Consider the following 18,644-nt stretch of genomic DNA (forward strand, 5'->3'; position numbering starts at 1 on the left):
CTCAGTGTAACTGCACTAATGTTTTACTTGTGTCTCGTGCAGCTAAAGAGATTAAGTGTTGCTTGCACACTAATTCAGTCAATTGTCATATTTCTGTAAATATTGCAATATTGCAGCAATCACTCACAAAACTACTTAATGTAATATGCAAGCTTCTCAGTGGGATGTAAATGCTGCTGAGAGTTTGTGTGTAGTTTCAGTGGTTACTGAAGCACTGCAATTTGTTTAAAAACATTACCAAATTGTTATTTACTATGTTTGTGACTTACAGGAGGCCAGGGTTAATCTCAAGATATTTACTGTGCCAAAAACTAAAAAAAAATCAGTTGAAATTATGAAAGGATGCCACTGTGGTTTAAATCCTGATACATAATGTCAAAGTTACCCAAGCCTTAGCTGTGTTATACCCCACATACTATGCAAAAAAAAAATCTCTGGAATGATACCAGTTTTGATGCGAATTGAAATAATGAAATTATATAGTTTATGTTTAAATCCTTAATGTAATATATCAAAGATTAGATGGTTATCAGTTACCAATCTGTACTGTACTATACCTGCCACTCCATTGTGTAATACTGACTCGCACTAGTTATTTGATTTACTTTCTTTTTACCTTGATGAAAATTAAATAATGTCTCTAATTTGCTATCTAAATTGCAGTATGTTCTTTTTGCCTGCATGGCATAGGTCTTGCTTGAAAGGGGTGTTCAGAAAAATGTACCCACCTGGTTAAAACAAGATAAAATAAATGCCTACTATCATTGTAAAAATGACTTCTTGCTTAAACAATGTCATTTACACCATTAGCAGCTCGTGTTTTCTAGACATGTAACTTTCTTGAACTATGAGAATAACTCTTGATTTTGTCAAAAGGCTCATACAGCCATTGGAAGTTAAGAGTCAACATATCAGAGTGCAACAGGAGAGACTGAGCTAAGACGAATGGCGAAAAACAAAAATCTCCAAGTGCTGAAATTAATTCCCAGACTAAACTGTGCTATGAAATCTCAGCAGACAGCAGAAAAGGGCAGCCAAAGCATTTGAGTGTGCAACCAGGGATGTGCCCTGAAGGCATGCATTTCCATGCTGTACAGAGCAATGATGCGGCTTTATTTGGAATACTGTTAAACTGGAGAGGTGGATGTATGGCTGCCAAAAAGGGGATCATATAAAAAAAAATAAGGAGGGGGCATTTCCAAACTGGATGGTAGAGAGCTTGAACCTACAATTAAATTTAAACGTTGCGTGGAACAGATAGAAAACGGGATAATAAACCAGAAAGATTACTGCATAGCATTAACTGCAATATTAATCTTCCCCTGACATCTTTGTAAGTTTAACTCAATATACTACCAACAGTAACTGAATGTAGCTAAAAGGAGCTGGTAGCAGAGAGTGCCATGAAGGTAAATGAACAAGGGGCGTAATTCACAAGGTTAAAAAAAATGAGCAGTACTGATTGCTTCACCCAAGTCAAGAATTAAGAATTTAACATCACTGCAAAATTTTACAAACAGAAATTAATGATCTATTGCTACCATCCCCTACTCATTTTATATAAAACAGCAGAAAAACAGCATGTTCATGTATTACACGGTTATACTCATGCCATACAAGCAGCAATGCTAACAACTTCCAGTTCTAAATCACTTTTATCACAGTGATCCTAACATTTTGCCTTGGGGATATTTACCTATGAAAACAGCTCCTCATGAAGCTGACCTTCAAGACTGTAACTAAATATACTGTAAACAGAATAGGGGAAGTCAGCACATAATGTTACACAGCTGTGGTAGCTGATAAATGGACAACAAAACATGGAAACCTTGGTACTGTTTGATAAAATACAATGTGTCTGACACATTTCACAGACAATCCTTCCTGGCCTTGGGAGGATTAAGGAATGTATACCTCAGTCCAACAAGTCTGTAGTTTGACATGAAAAAGTGGGTTTATACAATAAAGATGTACTGCAGTTGTGATAAAAAAGCAGACCAACCAAGGACCGAAGGTTCAGAATCAAACTTCTTATCCACACCTGATCATTAGGTATAAACACTTACTGTATGCTGAAGGTCATATGGGCTGCTTTTGTTAGAACTAAAAACCCACAAGCCTAATATATTATGAAACAGCAGTTCTCTTACTTTGACAGTCAAAATACAAGTTACTAGGGTAAAGTATGTTTTACAATTTTGGAGGTGGATATATTCTGTTTTACTTTTTTCACTGTTAGGTATGTGAACGATGCACAGAAACTTGCCATGACCATGTCAGACTCTGGTGCAAATAAAAAACAAATGTCTTTGTAATGGCCTTAACCTTTCATTTTTCACTATTTTACAATGATAAATATAGAAAGAAACTTAGAAAAAAACAAATCCTTGAATGATACAGACATCATTTAAGCAATACCGTGCATGCCAACTAATAAAGACAGTGTAATCAGCTAACTTCAGTCAACACAAACTGAAACCCACTAATTTTCATTTCTGTCAAGGTGAAAGGGGGAACTCTCCACTGTTAAAGAGAAGGGATAGACCAGAAACAATACAAAAGATATGAAGGAACATTCTAAGCACAAATACCCTTGCCCTATACCAATCATGTAAAGGTTTTGTTCTCTGTATTCAGTCTCCTAGAGGCTGCAGAGAGGTGATATTTGCCTGGCTTACAGTGCTTCTCAGACCCATTCCTGATGGATCTGTTGCACATGCACAAAACAAACAGCACCATAAACACTAGATCCAGGGATCTGAACTTTGCTTGTGATAGAAACAGAATGTGCTGGAGAGAGAGGACCCCTGCACTGTGTAATTAGCTCTCCATCCATATGAAACAAGACTTCTTCTCTGACCCTATTCAAACAAAACTTTGACAACTGGATAGGAAATTGCAAACATTACCCCAGTCTAACCACTGTGTCCCTATTAGATAGACATAGTCAATAAGAAAATATTATCCTAACACCCCACTTACAAATCCCTTAGTTGCCTCCCTACTAAAATGCCCTCCTGTACAGATGCCCATCACACTCGGGACCTAAATGGTTTGGGGTGTGCAGCTAGGCTTGTAAGGGCTCTTAGTAGTCATTAGTCTAGTAATAACCTATGAACTTTTGTGAAGCTTGTGACATTGGGAGGTGTTGCCAGCTGTATCGGGAGAGGTGAGACAGTGCATGTGTGGCATCTGCCGGCATCACTGGCTGAAGTTTTGTAAATAATCTTGTGTCATTTGACTGTCACATTAATTTGTACAGATGATTGTATTAGAAATGCATTTGCAAAACTTGCTTACGTTAAAAAATGCTGCAACAGAAACTTAAAGAGTTCTGAATGTGAACTGTGCCAGAGTCAGGTAGACTATATAGATGTGATGTAATTATGTAACCTGCTGAAGGATGGAACTCTGGCAGCAGCAGTTTGTTTTTGTTTCTGTTTTTCTTTGGAATCTAATATATAGAAAGATCTATGTCAGTTATCACTGCTCAGTTGTTTAGTAGTTGTTAGTTGTACAGTTCAGTGTGTCAGAGGTTTCTCATCTTGCCTTGTGGAAGTGAGCACCTCAGTAGTACATCTTACCTTGTGATATTAAGTGAGTAAAAACTAGAGCAGTTTCTCTTTAGTTTCGTTAGGAAAAGTACCTTGAGTTTAGTATTATTTCTTTTTCTGCATGCGAGGTTCTATCCAACTGTGTTATTTTATATTTTCTGTAATTAAAACTCTGATGTTTATTGTAAGTAAATATTATTTTCCTATTTTCTATTTTATTGTCCATTATTAAATATTTTTATACCTTTTCATTGTGGTTGTTCTTTTAGTAAACATTTTTAATATCTTTAGAATGCCTGTGCTCATTTCATCGTCACTGTGGCCACTCTGAAAAGCCTTACTGCTTTGGTCACACACTACCATTTTTACCAGTATTAATCTGACACAGTAAAATTGGTTACCCCTTTGTAAGAGCCTTACAGTATTTGGCTGGTGGCAGCAACCTCCCCTGTGGTCTGGAGAAAGAGACAGAGCACAGCTGGTGAATCTGTGTCTGCCTTTCCCATGTGTGTATGTGTGTGAAAAATCAATTACTCAAGTGTGGGTGCCAGATACTTGGAACTGGGACACAATGCTCCAAGGTGGGTCTTGTTTGGTATCTAGAGAGACAGAGTTCAGTCCCAGTGGAGCATGCTCCCTGTGTGCTCTTGGGGGAAATGTTGTTGGATGCAGACAGCTGCATTTGAAATACTGTGTAAATCCATTCCTGTACTGTTTTAGTGACTGCCTTTCACCGATGTTGGTGGTGAGGATTGGGGGTCCTTGATTACTGGAATGAGGCAAAGAGGGGCCATCACAAAGCCAGTCTTCAGTTGTTGAAACTATTTCAAACAAAGACAGCTTCAACCATAAGTGACGCTGACATGACTGATCTCATTTATTGGTAATTTCTAGGCCATGAGTCTGTAGACCATTACAAGCCTAGCCAAGAACCCATATACAAAAGGATCTTACAGCATCAAGGAGAAGTTCAACAACAGCAAGTATGTCTGAAATCTGCTTAGGGATTTTTAGTGGTCAGCAGTGGTGGATCTTGCATTTTAAAGGAAGGGGCCCATCTGGCCAGATAACTCATTTAAATGAATATTGGAGACAATCTTGGAACTTTTGACTAGAAGCTTTGACTCAAAATAAGTTGATCACTTTGCTCCCCTGGATACAGCACTGTGCAGAATACAAGTAATCTGGCATAATTTCAACATAACAGTACCTCCTCTTAGCAGAATTCCCCCTCCCCTGAACACCACTAGCCTAGTTTTACAGCTTTACATTATCAAGGCACATTTGCTTTTGGTATGCAAATATACATATAAATGATTTCTAAAGCAGGATAAGTGTTTTGTTTCTCTTAGGTTACTCACATGTCAGGCGAGTGTACAGTTTTGACATATCCCGCATAAAGCAGTTTGTCATCCATTGGAATCAAAACACGAAGGCCATCTTTCAGTTCATCCTTGTCAATGATACATGAGCGGGGAGCTACAGAATAAGAAAAACACCAAGCATGAAATAATCTAAAGATTTTTTTGTTTGTTTTTGTATTCTATAACATGATCCTTATGAATATTTATACTTGATTATCACTTATAAATCTAAGCAGATGAATGAAAGTCAATACTCAAACTAACTTTGTTTGTAAGCAAAAGTCCTACACCAAAGAGATGGGTAGGAACCAAAAGCCTACCAGCAGACCTCACAGAATATAAGTTGCATCTCGGATATCATTTAGGGTTCTTCAAACTTACAAAAATGTTTTTGCCAACTGGAACAAATCACCAATCATTGCAAATGACAATCTAAGAATGGAGAGCACTTTTAACATTTATGACTTTCAACAAGTGGTAAATCAGTTGTACTCCTGACATCTGTTTTGCTAACTATGGAATACTTCTTCAACTTAATTACTGAATTCCATGGCAACAGGCAAAGAAAGAATCCAGACTGATTAAAAAAAATCTAGTCAAATTAGCCAGTGAAATCAGCTATTGGTTGACTACGAGTAGCTCCAAAATGTTCAGCTATTTTTCATTTATAATCTGAACCAAAAAAAGTGTCAGTGCTGGTAGCGTTTAAAAATATATTTGCTTTGGCAAACATGCCTGACATGGAGCCACATTCCTCATAATGTACCAATGGTAAGCTGTTATTACAATGCAGGCCTTAGCATGTCATGTTATGCTACTTAGAACAGATTCCCTCATAATGTCTTTTAAGAAGGAAAACATCATACAAATTTAGCTATTATGAAATCCTCTTTTGCAGTCTTACAGTTTGATAGGGCTGCACGTTACCCTGCCATGGGCAGCCTGGCCCCTACCTGAAGATAGTCCTTACTCTCTCACTTCTTTACTTTTTTCTTCTCTCCTTCCTAAACCCTATTTCTCCCTTTACTCTTTGCTATGCTTTGTTTGCTTCTCCACCTGCCCTGCTTCTTCAACCTAAGAGTCACTTTACTCTCTTTACATTTGATTTCTGCTGCACTTTATCTTAACCTATTAATAATAATTTTAGAACTTCTGTTGATTTCATTTAGTAACTGATCAACTTATTGAATTTCATTACCTACTATTCTTTGTCTGTTCAGGTTTGTTTTTCTTGTCTCTTTTATCATTAAGTTATAGGCTGCTAACCTTACTGTATTTTTACACTTAATGCAACGTGTATGTATAACTTATAGTTGAACTGTGGAGCTTTTCTCCCCGGGCCTCTGCTGAAAAAGGGCTTTGTCCCAGTCGGACTATCCCAGTCAACAAATGTAAAATAAACAAATCGTAATTTACTATAAAGTAAATCTAGGACAGTTAAGAATGCTGCTTTGTTCTGAATGTCATTTTTATGAAAAACAAAGGCACAAACAGTATTTAAAAGGAAAACTTAAGTGTTTTGTGTGCGTGAGTGTGTAGGGAATGACTTTACTATCACACAAGGACATCAGCTTCAAACTTTTTTTTTTACTGAGACAAACTCTATCATCAATGTAAAATTAGGAAAAGAGATTCTCAGTGCAGCTCAAAGCAATAGTAGCATTCATACTTGTCACGTGATGAACTGCCTAACTACTCTGAAAACTAATACTGAAAATAGAATATACTCTAACATCAAATCAAATAACAACGAAGCAAGAAAGATCGACCACAAAAGGTCAAAACATGAAAATCAAAGCCATTTGCTACTGGCATCTCTAGCAGCACTAAAAAGCCAGCAGCTATTGTGATAGACTGAGGTACAGGGGGACTGCTTTCTTCCCCTTTCCCATCTGTAGTACATTTCCAAGTTGGTATATGGGGGAGAGGCTTGGCTCCTGCATGGAAGCTGTTTGTAGTGTTTTCGATGTTCCAAACTTTTGTAGTCGATCTTTTGTGCTTTGATGTTAGTTGAGATAATGCTATGAATGTATTCCACTAAAAACATACTGGTGTTTCTCATTACTTAGCATGGAGGGTCTGAACATATGTATTTTACAAACATTTTTGGACACACTCAAAATGAAAGTATATGTTTAATTCCAAGCGGAAGCATGCACTTCTGAGTTCTGTGCTATCAGACTATCTGACAAAGTCCTTTGCATCCAAAACTTGTAAATGACATACCAGCTTATTTGAGCTGTGGCTCAGAGGCACTCTCTTCTCTCCTCTCTGTCTGATTACTTATAATGAGAGGGAGTACTTGGGGAGCTGAAGCAGGTCAACCAAGCCAGGTACAAAAACAACTGGAAAAATAAAAAGAAACATCCGAGAATCCACAGAAGACAGTGTATCATAAATGTAAACAAAGGTTATAAACAGATAAAGCTTTCATACTAAAGTGCTTCTTCAGTTTGAAAGTTCGTTGTCTCTTTATAACCTTTGTACAGTTTTACAGTAAACTGCCTTCAGTGGATTCTGAGAATATTCATTTTGTTTTTTTGTGTTACGAGGAGGAAAGTGTTTTCTGTTTACACCTAATTTCGGAATGAAAAAGGATTCTGGGGAACAACACACACACATGGCAACAAAATAAAGAGCTTAAAAGAAATTACAAACTATGGAGCATTTTTCCAGCTCTTCCCTCCCCTGTCTGCAATAAGAAAATTTTGAGAGTCCTCAGGAGTCTAGCTGGCTTCCTCACTGCCTCAACCAACGAGAAGTGACAGCTGTGGCTAAGCGTGGTTCCTCAGACCAGTCATTGTTATATTTCTGTCCCACTGGTATAGCTTCTTGAGAAGCTAATAAAGACTAGCAGTTGCATCCTCTGTGGCTGCAGGGTTGTCTTGTCTGGGCAAGGGAGAACCACTCTTGCTGGTCTTGGAGAAGGGGAGGTGAAATCTTAGAACACAGACAGGCTAATGTGCCTCATTTCTAAGTGCTTCTACCTTAACATTTTTATAGGGGTCCTCCTACAAAAAGGAGGCAAAAAGTCAAGTGTTTGGCTTTTTCTGGGAAGATATAAACGGACTTTGCAAAAAGATTTCAAGACTTTAATATTTTAAATCGTGATCATTCCTTGAAGTCTAAGAGAAGAAAAATAAAAACCTCAGCTTCTGACACTGATTCCCAAGTAAAAGAGCAGGGAATGAAAGGGGAGTGTTTTTCCTTAGTGAATTCTCTTTAAGCTGTAAATTGCAACACTGAAGAAAAAGTTTCTTCAGATTTCCATCCAGAACAGTTATCTTTTTTTCTGAAACTGCAGCAAAAATTAAACAAATATTTCAGTGGGAAAAGAATGAAATCCCAGTCTTCCAGCAGTAGCACTATGACTTGTTTAACTGGATTTTTCTTAGCCAACAGCTGTTCCTCCGGTTTTATTAGCTTTACAGGGTGTTTTCTAAACAGCTTGCAGAACATTTGACAGTCAGCCTCACACTCCTAAAAAGTCTGATAGGGTATACAAAGTGCCTCAGAAACAAATACCTTTCTTCTAATACCAAATCAGTTCCTCCAGTTATTTATTTACAAAAAGCATCTTCAGTCAAACACTGCGAATGCTAACCCCATTCCTTCTGACAAGGATGGGAAAACTTTTGATAGAATTGGAAAGAAAGTTTATTCTTCTGCTACTTTAACTTTCAGAGTTTTAAACTGCCAGACCCGTGTGCTAAAAAGTTTACTGGCTTCTTCTGAGAACATGAGAAAGTTACTGATTGTGACACAGACAAACTTACATTTATATAAAAGTAATCAAACTATATTAATAAATTCTGCACTTTTCCGTTATCGGGGCAACAGTTGTAAGGCACATGGATGGATAGACCTAGCCTTGAACTGCAATGCAGCCAAGTTGCTGTTAAGAGTAAAATCAAAATGTTTTTTCAAGTTCGCAGATTTGTGCAATGCAAACGTTTGTCAGATCCAGCCCTTTCCTAGTACCGAATTCTGTCTGAACCCTAATTTTCTGGGCCTTCACCTTTTGTTACCACTGCTCGCCTCTTAGTTTTCTATGCGCCGTGAAACTGTAGCAAGATCCCCGGGTAATTCCTAGCTAGGGTGTGATTGACTGGCATTATTTTGTGAGAAATAAGGAAGTGCACCTCTTTCTAACCATCAGTTGTGTTGTAAGGGAATAAAGGCACTGCTCTGTGCTAAGAAATTGTATCCCAACTGCAATTATTAAACAGCAGAAGCAGCACTGACTTCCGATCTCCCCACTCGCAGTGTGTGCATGTTGACAGACAGGCCTCCCAGCATTAGAAGTCTTAACACAATGAGGCTTACAAATCACCTGATGGTCGGAACCACTTCCTTTTTTTCCCCCCTAGAAATTAACGTTGGTCTTACACCCTCTGAATCATTTAACTAGGGATTGTTCTACAATTGCCTGCATAGGCAGCAGGGACTTGCAAGGAAACAGCAAGAGTTCTGTGACCGCAAAGCCAAATTTAAAGACAGAAAAGAACACTGAAGTGACCACTGCTGACTTGTCAGAAAAGCAATACTAGGGGGAAGAAGACGACAAAGGTAAACCCAGAAAAATATTAGGCAGCGGTGACTTCACATCAAGCGCACATTTATCCTGTTGCCCCGATAATGGAAAAGTACCATAAATTCATTTGTGCAAACATAATGTATATTGTATATCATATAACCTAAACTTTACACATAAATTGCTCAATTCCTACCTATTCTTAAACCTCATTCCTCCTCCAAAACATTTTCTATATGCATTATTCTTACCATTTTTTCCTATGTAATTTACCCCTACCCTTTTCTAAAGATCTCACTTTCCGTTCTTTTATCTCTTAATATATTAACTACAAGTATACTAGGTAATTCCTGTATCCCAGCTCAAATACAAACATTTCCTCTGTTTCTCTCATTTACTCTCCCATTAATCTTCATTCATTAGACATTAAAGCTTCTTTAAATTCCTTAACAGCTTCTGAGTCACAAGCAACTAAACTTTCTGAAGTCCTCTTTGCCACTGATTCGTTATGATTACATTTGCTTGGTTACATCTCAAAATGAATCAGAAGATGTTAAACTGAGATTTTAAATTCTCCTTTGACAAAATGTTTGGCCCTTCATCTGTTAAGATCTTTAAAGATCAAATTTAACTTTTTCGTGATCACACCTTTGTACTTGCAACCACTAGTTCTTTGTTAAACAAAACCCTTTTTGTCAGCCTTTCCTCTAAAATTTAAGTTTTGAAAGTGAACACGGGAGACAGGAAAGTGAATGTTCTTTGTCACATTCTCTCCACGAGGATGTTCGGATCACCCCGATGATGCCTTTTGCTGGTCACACAGAAATAAGCTTTCATTCAGTGGTCAGAAGTGCACCCCCCCCTGCCCCCAAACATGCAAAAGGGCACAGCACTACAATTTCTTTAAATATTTTGCAAGAGAGTTGATTAAATTAACAGCATGGCCAAAAACGAATTGAATACAATCGTGTAGCATGTTTTCAATAAATTAAGGTACATTTACATACTGATGTTAGAGTGTACTGAAGGAAAGAATATGGCAACAGACATCCAACCTCCAGTTTCTGGTATTAATGGGAATTTTAAAACTTACATTTTACATACATACATTTAAATATTTAAAGCATGGGTATTAATGACCTTCTAGCTTGTCAGTATACCAAAACAGTTGTTCCATTAGTAAGTGGCCAGGCTGTTCATAAAAATAACAAAACTAGTCCTTGCTTTAATGGAGTTTGGCAGTCTGTTCCATGCATCAGCTGCTCTCTCAGAGAACCAATTAATACACTTCTCATTCCTATAGAATATTCTACATAGATTGCCTGATTATTCTCTACTTTTTAAGTAAGACACTGTCCGGTTCGATTCTCAGCTAGAGCGGCTTCTGCGTGGAGACATGCGTGAATGGGCGTATCAGGGCTGGTAACTCAGCACGTAAAAATCAACTACCAATTATTAGCGGACCAGAGTTCCGCTGTGGCGACCCCTAACCGGGAAAAGCCGAAAGACACAACAACAACAACTTTTTAATAACCCCAAACATTTCCAGAGATACATGTCTCTAAATGCCCTATATACATGAATAAGATCTCCTCTACAGTATTTGTAAAAGACACTTTACAAGTTCAGACATTTTAGTCTTTCATAATGACATAAATTTTCAAATCCATGGATGCTCTTGGTACATTTCTGATGTACTCTTTCCAATTTAGTTATATTTGTTTTCTTATAAGGTTTAAATACTTGTTATTCCATACTCAAGTTTGAGTCTAATGCAGTTAAACAATGACTTCATCATTTCTGATTTCCTAGACTTTATATTTTTATACAACCTATAGTTGTGTAACTATCACTAACCAATTGGTTGATATGATTAGATAAGAGCTGGATCTACCCACATACCCAGGTCTAAGTGAACCTACAGTTTCAATCACTCTGTGCTGTACTAAATACTCGCCTTTCAATTTATGTTCCCCAAATCTCATATGCTTAGTTTTTGATGCATTTATCAGCATATTATTATCCTATGCCCAAATGGGTTAATTTAGTCAAGTTATTTTGCAGACATGCCGTATCTGTAACATCTGAATAGTTTACCCAGTTTCAGGTCATCTGCATACAAACTGTAGAACACCTCGGATGAAGATATGTCTGAAAGTCACAATCTAAACAATTAAGGGCCTAGGACAGAGCCCAGTGGGACACCCTGACTGTAACCAAGAATTTCACCTGTCCAACTGCCTTTTTAATTTCTCCAAGTCTTTTGGGTTTCTAATACCATGACGGGAATACACACCATTCCTAAGTCAAAGTATGATTAAAGTTCATGAAATTAGTATTGTTTCAATCTTTGATGTCAGTTGGTAGCGCTCTTCGCAGCACCCGCAATGTGCCCAGTAATGACTCCTTCTGCAGTTTGCATGGAGTTACATGTATTGGTAACATATCTAAATAAGACTGTAAATTATTTTTATAAGACCCGTTGCTCCTACTACTATTGGAACTGTGTGGGTATCTTTCTTCCACATTGCTCTTGTTTCTGCCTGCAGATTCTGATATTTTATGACTTAGTGTCTCTCTGTACACAAGACACTGTGGTCACTGAGTGTGGCAATTTCAATGATCAATGCTACTTTTGTCTTCTTTTCTTGGACCATTATATCCGGTTTTCTTGCAACCATCTTTTGGACTGTTGATAATATGTTATAAACATCATTTTCTATGATGCTTTGTGGCTCATGTTTCCAGTGTTTTTCAGCCACTTCAGTACCATAATGTTTGCACAATCCCTAGTGCAACAGTCTCGCCACATTATTATGCCTTTCAGTATACAGTCGTCCTGCCATTAGTGTGTTGCAACTAGCAATAAGGTGAGTGACTGTTTCCAATTTGGTTTTACAAAACGTACATTTGTCTTTCTCTCCCACATGGCCAACCGACTTTGTAAACCAGCGTGTACGTAGCCCACTATCTTGGGCTGCCAATATTAACCATTCATCTCTTGGTTTGAATTTGCCTCTCCTCAACGATTCCTGAGTTTGTTCCTGATCAACATGAGGCTCTTCCAGATGTTTTCTATACCTGCAACTATATTTATGAATTTTCCATATTTCTTGCCTTCTCATCTGGTCCCTTCAACTTATATTCTTTCTTTTGTTTTTTGGCACATTCAGTTGCTGTCTGATTTTTATCTACTTCTGGTCTGATTTCCATTCCTGTTTGTTGCAGATATGCTTCAGCTAGATTAACCAGAGAAGTCTTCTTAGATTTATTCTCATGTTTCAAAACTTTCACTACATTTGGGTCTTGTGAGGTCAGCAGATGTGTGCAGTCCCACAACTGCAGATCTATACATGTAGTCAATTTCAAGGAGGCCCATCCCTCCTTCAGAACAGGGAGTATATAATCTTGTTAGGCACTGATTTTTAAAATTATTTGGTGAGCATGAAGCATCCTTCTTGTTTTCCTGTCTAATCTATCCAACACGTTTTGGGGCCAGTCAATCACTCCAAAACTGTAAGTCAGGACAAGAGCAAATTGGTTTACAGCTTGAATTTTGTTCCTAGATATCAATGCTGTTTTCAGGATTAAGTCTTCTAAAGTATTCCTTACTAGGTTTTGTTCGCATTTACTCATGTTTTAGTGTTGAACCTTCATCAATTCCAACGTATTTATACACTACCTCTTACTCAAGTTCTTTTATATCACATTCTTGTCCTAAACTGATGTTTTCTTGGTGCTGCAGTTTTCCTGCTTTAAAGGTTGCTTTTGCACAATTATCAAGACCAAATGAAATTCTTATATCATCTGGAAAAGTTTTTACAACTTGTAGTTGTGCTTTCAATTCTTCATCTGATGAGCTGTACAATTTAAAATCATCGATACAGAAGTCTTTACACTTTTTTGTTTTCTAGGAGCCAAATTATAGCCATGGCCTAAGGTGTTAAGTTGTTGTGTCTTTCGGCTTTAGGGGTCGCCACAGCGGAAGTCCGGTCCGCTAATGATTGGCAGTAGATTTTTGACATGCTGGCTTGCCGGGCCTAACGCACAACCTTCAACGAAGGAATGCCCATTCACGCATGTCGCCACACAGAAGACGCTGTAACTGAGAAGTAGATAGCTTAATGGGTTAAAGGCAAGGCAGAATAGCAGTGGTGACAAACAGTCACCATGGAATATCCAACTTTGAACTTTTATCCCTGGAATAATAATTTGTTCTTTATCATGGTTTAATTGCAAAGTGGTCTGCCACTAAAGCGTTTTTTTTTTCCCTGCTACTACCTGGGCGACTGTCCGATCTAGCTAAACTGCAAGTATTTCTGCTTCTTGAACTGTTTTAAACTGTTTAAAGTTGTTTTTGCACCTGCACTTTTAAAGTTTGTCCAGTTTGTTGCATATACCTGTTGAGGCTACACACTCAAGTGCGCTAGCCTGTGTTACATATTTATTGCATTTTCCTGCTGTTTGTTGCAAAAAAGAAAAAAAAAACAAAAGAATTATCCTTGTTTCCCGTCTTTCCTGACTTAGAGTAGTCCAAATACAGGCTTTGCTGTATTCTAGACTTTTGGAAAGTTCCTGTGTTGCCCATTTTCTTTCTTGGATAAAGGGAGGCTTCTTTGTTCACCAGTGGCAGTGGGGAGCTTAGAAAAGCCTATCTATCCCTGGAGGAGTGTTCCTAGCACAAGAATCTGATACTCTATTGGCAGTTTTGGGCCAATTTCTAGCTCTTTCAAGTCCCCCAGTATAAAACCCGCTTTGGCACGTTTTTTGCGTTTGTTACTACTCAGCCAAGCTCCTCGTGGTCCTGCAGAGTGGAGCTAGCAGCAGAGAGGCTAAAAGAGTGACTGCTAACCTGATAAAAGTGTTTTTTTTTTCCTGCTACTACCTGGGCGACTGTCCGATCTAGCTAAACTGCAATTATTTCTGCTTCTTGAACTGTTTTAAACTGTTTAAAGTTGTTTTTGCACCTGCACTTTTAAAGTTTGTCCAGTTTGTTGCATATACCTGTTGAGGCTACACACTCAAGTGCGCTAGCCTGTGTTACATATTTATTGCATTTTCCTGATGTTTGTTGCAAAAAAGAAAAAAAAAACAACAAAAAAATTATCCTTGTTTCCCGTCTTTCCTGACCTAGAGTAGTCCAAATACAGGCTTTGCTGTATTCTGAACTTTTGGAAAGTTCCTGTGTTGCCCATTTCCTTTCTTGGATAAAGGGAGGCTTCTTTGTTCACCAGTGGCAGTGGGGAACTTAGAGCAGCCCATCTATCCCTGGAGGAGTGTTCCCAGCACAAGAATCTGGTAGTCTATTAGCCGTTTTGGGCCAATTTCTATCTCTTTCAAGTCCCCCTGTATAAAACCCGCTTTGGCGCAGCTTTGCGCGATTTTGCACATAGCGCAGCATTGGGCAGCTCCGCTTAATTGGGTTTAAACCAATCTCGGCTCCACAAAGTCTGCTCTTCACTTTTTCCCTTAGAACTGATCTAGTTCTCATAATAAACACCCTAATTCCTACTCTAAAGCCTGGCACTTGCTCACTAAAGCAATTATATAAGTCAGCCCTAAAAAATTAAAAGCACTACACCCTCACAAACTCCCCTTGAGTACCTTGTTCCCCATTGGCCCTTTTTTTCAACAGTGAAAAACTTCTCTAAAGCAAATTTCACACTCCTCAAACCGAAGTAGAATCCTTCAAAGTCCCCGGGCCTGTGGAAAATACGGCCCAGACCAAAGAATCCTTTATAAACGCATTCTATGAACACCTTCAGGAATGCATGGATCATGCAATCCCAAATAAAACCAAGACCCAATCCTCCAAAGGCAGGCGTCCTGTCTGGTGGACCCCAGCCATAAACAAACTATACAATAGAAGGAGGAAGCTACTACATGATAGAGCAAAATCCCAAAAAGGGAAGGCATCTCTGATCAGTATTAGCAAAAAACTACGGGCACTCATAAAATAGTCGAAGGCCAGCTTCGAGAGAAAAACTGCACAGGACACTAAGGATAATCACACAAGGCTTTCTTTAGTTATGTTAGGAATCTGGGTGGGAATTCCCAGATATGCTCAGAATTAGTCCAAAATGACAAAAAATACACCGAACCAAGAGACACTGGCAACATCCTAGCTGACAGGTTCAGCGCAAACTCCCCCCCCCTCACCAAAAGGGCAAATATATATCCCAGCAGAGTGCTGCCCCCCTGACATCTCAGATACTCGGGTAAGAGCCGCCCTTCTCCAAAGCAAAAAACACAGCATCAATGGGACCAGACGGTGTCCCAGGCTGCATCCTACATGAACTCCAAGAAGAGCTAAACCCAAACATAAAACTGCTTTTCAATCTCAGCCTTACTACAGGATATGTACCCAAAGAGTGGCATACAGCAACAGTGGTACCTCTCCACAAAGGTGGTGCCTCAACGGATCCTGGAAACTATCGCCCCATAAGCCTGACTAGCTTGGTCTGCAAAGCTATGGAAAGGATCATCATGGACCTCATAAATAAAGATATTGGGGACCTAGAGACACTGGATCCTACCCAGTTCGGCTTTGTTAAGTGCAGATCCTGCCTCTTAAACCTGGTCGATTTCTTTTAAACAGTCACCAAGGCCATTGACGAGGGGAAGGTGGTCCACACAGCCTACCTGGACCTCGCAAAAGCCTTTGATATAATACCCCACTCGGGCATTATAGATAAGCTCACCAGCTTGAATATAAACCCCTATGTCACTAGATGGGTTGCAAACTGGCTCAAGGACAGAACCCACATGATTAGAATTGCTGGAACCATGTCAGACTCCAAACCAGTTACAAGTGGTGTCCCACAAGGCTCAGTCCTGGGACCTCTCTTGTTCGGTATATATTTCTCGGAGGTACAGGCCAACACAGAAGGACTGTGGCTGACCAAGTTCGCAGATGACTGCAAACTAAGCACCATAATCGACTCTCTAGCCGACACAAGCATCCTACAAAAGGGCCTCATAGAAACAGACAACTGGTGTCAAAGCCATGGCCTCAAGCTAAACGCCAAAAAGTGTATAGTCATCCCCTTTGGCAAAAACAAAGTGCCCACAAATTACCACATAGGTGGTAATCCATTAAGTACGGAAGAAGTAATTAGGGACCTGGGGACCCAAGTTGATAGCAATCTCTCATTTGAAAACCACGTGGCCAAAGTGGTTAGAAAAACATTTTATATAGCCCACCTAATCATGAAGGGATTCACATCTAGATCAGGGGAGGTCATCGTGCCTCTTTACTCATCCCTCATCAGGCCCATAATTGAGTACAATGCCCCTTTTGCGATGTACCTTACCAGACACCTGCAGCAACTGTAAAGACCCCAAAAGTACCTCACCAAGAGGATCAAAGGGCTGAAACAGATGCCATATGCTTCCCGGTTAAAGAAATTCCAGCTCTACTCAGTGGCATACCGCCTGCTCAGAGGCGATCTTTGCCTGACGTATAAAGCTATGTCCAACCCGGAATTAATCGACATGCTGCACCTCAGAAAATCCAAATCCCATCAAGCTACGCGCTCGAGAGACTTGAACCTCAGCACTGAAATAAATAGGACGTGCTGGAGGGACAGATTCATAACCCAGAGGCTCCCTTCACTCTGGAATAAAATCTCCCAGTCGAGGTTAGGCATAGTCCCTCATTGACTCTCTTCAAGAGGAATCTTGATGAGTGGATTAGAGATCGTAGGTTTACCCCGGGTATCACTTCTGTCTCACTGTTAGACAGAGGCACAGTATACTAACCTCGAAAAAGGTCATAGCAAAATTCATTTAAAATGAGTGGTGAAAGCCAAACACACACTGGCTAGGCTTATAAATGCCCTAGGGCAGATAGCCTACTATGAACCTATGAACCGTTTCATGGTCACTGTAATGTAGTCAGTTACTGTAGGGAGTATCTTATACATTTCTAAGCACTCTTTTATCCATGAATGTGGGTACTATCAAATGCTTTTTATAGTCAATCTATGCCATACTTGGATTCTTCCTGTTTTCACAGTTCTCCACTAAGACTTTAACAACAAATGATCCTTTTCTCCATATGGCTTTCTTTTATTGCCCTTTTGTTCTACTGTCATAATTGAGTTTTCTTCTAAATTATTATAAACTCTGTTGGCATCAATTCCATTGTATAGTTTATACATCGTCGGAAGGCAAGTTATTGGTCTACAGTTTTTAGGGTAGCATGCTGGTTCACTCAAGTAGAAGCATTGTTTTTCCTGCTGTTAGCCAAGTTGGCATCTGTTCAGGGTGTGCATACAAATAGTTCTGACTCGGAGCCAAATCTTCATGCAAAGGATGTTAGTACTTTTAGCCTGAAGTTAGGTACTGCATCTGGGCCTGAGGCACTTTTAAATCTCTCTGGCTGTTACTTCATCCCATTTCATATCCCGTACCTTTAAAGTTTTTATTCTTTCTTTTACTTATTCTATCCATTTAGCATCTTTGTTATGTTCCACAGGATCTTCATAAATACTTCTCCAAAATGCGTCTTTCTTCTTTTTTTGGTGGTCTTCCAAATCCTTTTACCTCGTTTCCCAACTCTCTATAAAACTTTTTTGGGTCATCAATAAATTGCTTATTTTGTACTTTTTCCTTTATATTTATCTGTATGTCTTCTAAGTTTTTCTGTCTGGGCAGAGATTTTTAGCTTATCTGCGATAGTGCATGATAGAGCCTGGTCTGTTCTAATACTGCGCATTGCATTTATTACGTCTATCTTTCTTAGTATTTTTGTTAATCTGTGCTCTCTTCTATATTCTTCTAACAGTGACACTTCTTGTCCTAACTGCATTATAGTTTTCTCTAGTTGATACTTCTATGATGGTATTCGATTTTTCCCCCTTCCTTTCCCTCACCTACCCTGTGTTCTTGTGGTAGAACTTAATCAGTTATTAATTTAGCTGCACAGTAATATATCCTGTTTACTTCTGTCATATTGCATGGATCTCTATGGACCATCCTAATTACTGTGTTTGTTTTATCAAACTCCTGACTTTTTGGGTTTTACTGACTTTCTGAATTCTATTTCTTTCATTGATCTTAATGTGTCTACCCATCTCTATTAAATCAAGCAACTCTTCCCTTAGCTCTGTCCACAGCGGGTATAGTGATGTACCATCAACCCATACTTCCTTACAAAATTCTTGTCACACATGGTGCATTTACATCACT

General features: G+C 38.9%; 1 protein-coding gene across 1 annotated transcript in view; it reads right to left on the reverse strand.

Moving 5' to 3' along the window:
• TNRC18 (trinucleotide repeat containing 18) overlaps positions 1–18,644 on the reverse strand; it is a 725,141-nt gene that overhangs the window by 203,313 nt on the left and 503,184 nt on the right. Inside the window, exon 20 of the mRNA XM_044088920.1 lies at positions 4,916–5,033. Coding sequence (XP_043944855.1) covers positions 4,916–5,033 — 118 coding nt within the window. The remainder of the gene's footprint in view (positions 1–4,915; positions 5,034–18,644) is intronic.

The sequence above is a fragment of the Protopterus annectens genome, chromosome 12.part0, assembly GCF_019279795.1.
Source record: "Protopterus annectens isolate FY-2018-M chromosome 12.part0, PAN1.0, whole genome shotgun sequence".
NCBI lineage: Eukaryota > Metazoa > Chordata > Ceratodontiformes > Protopteridae > Protopterus > Protopterus annectens.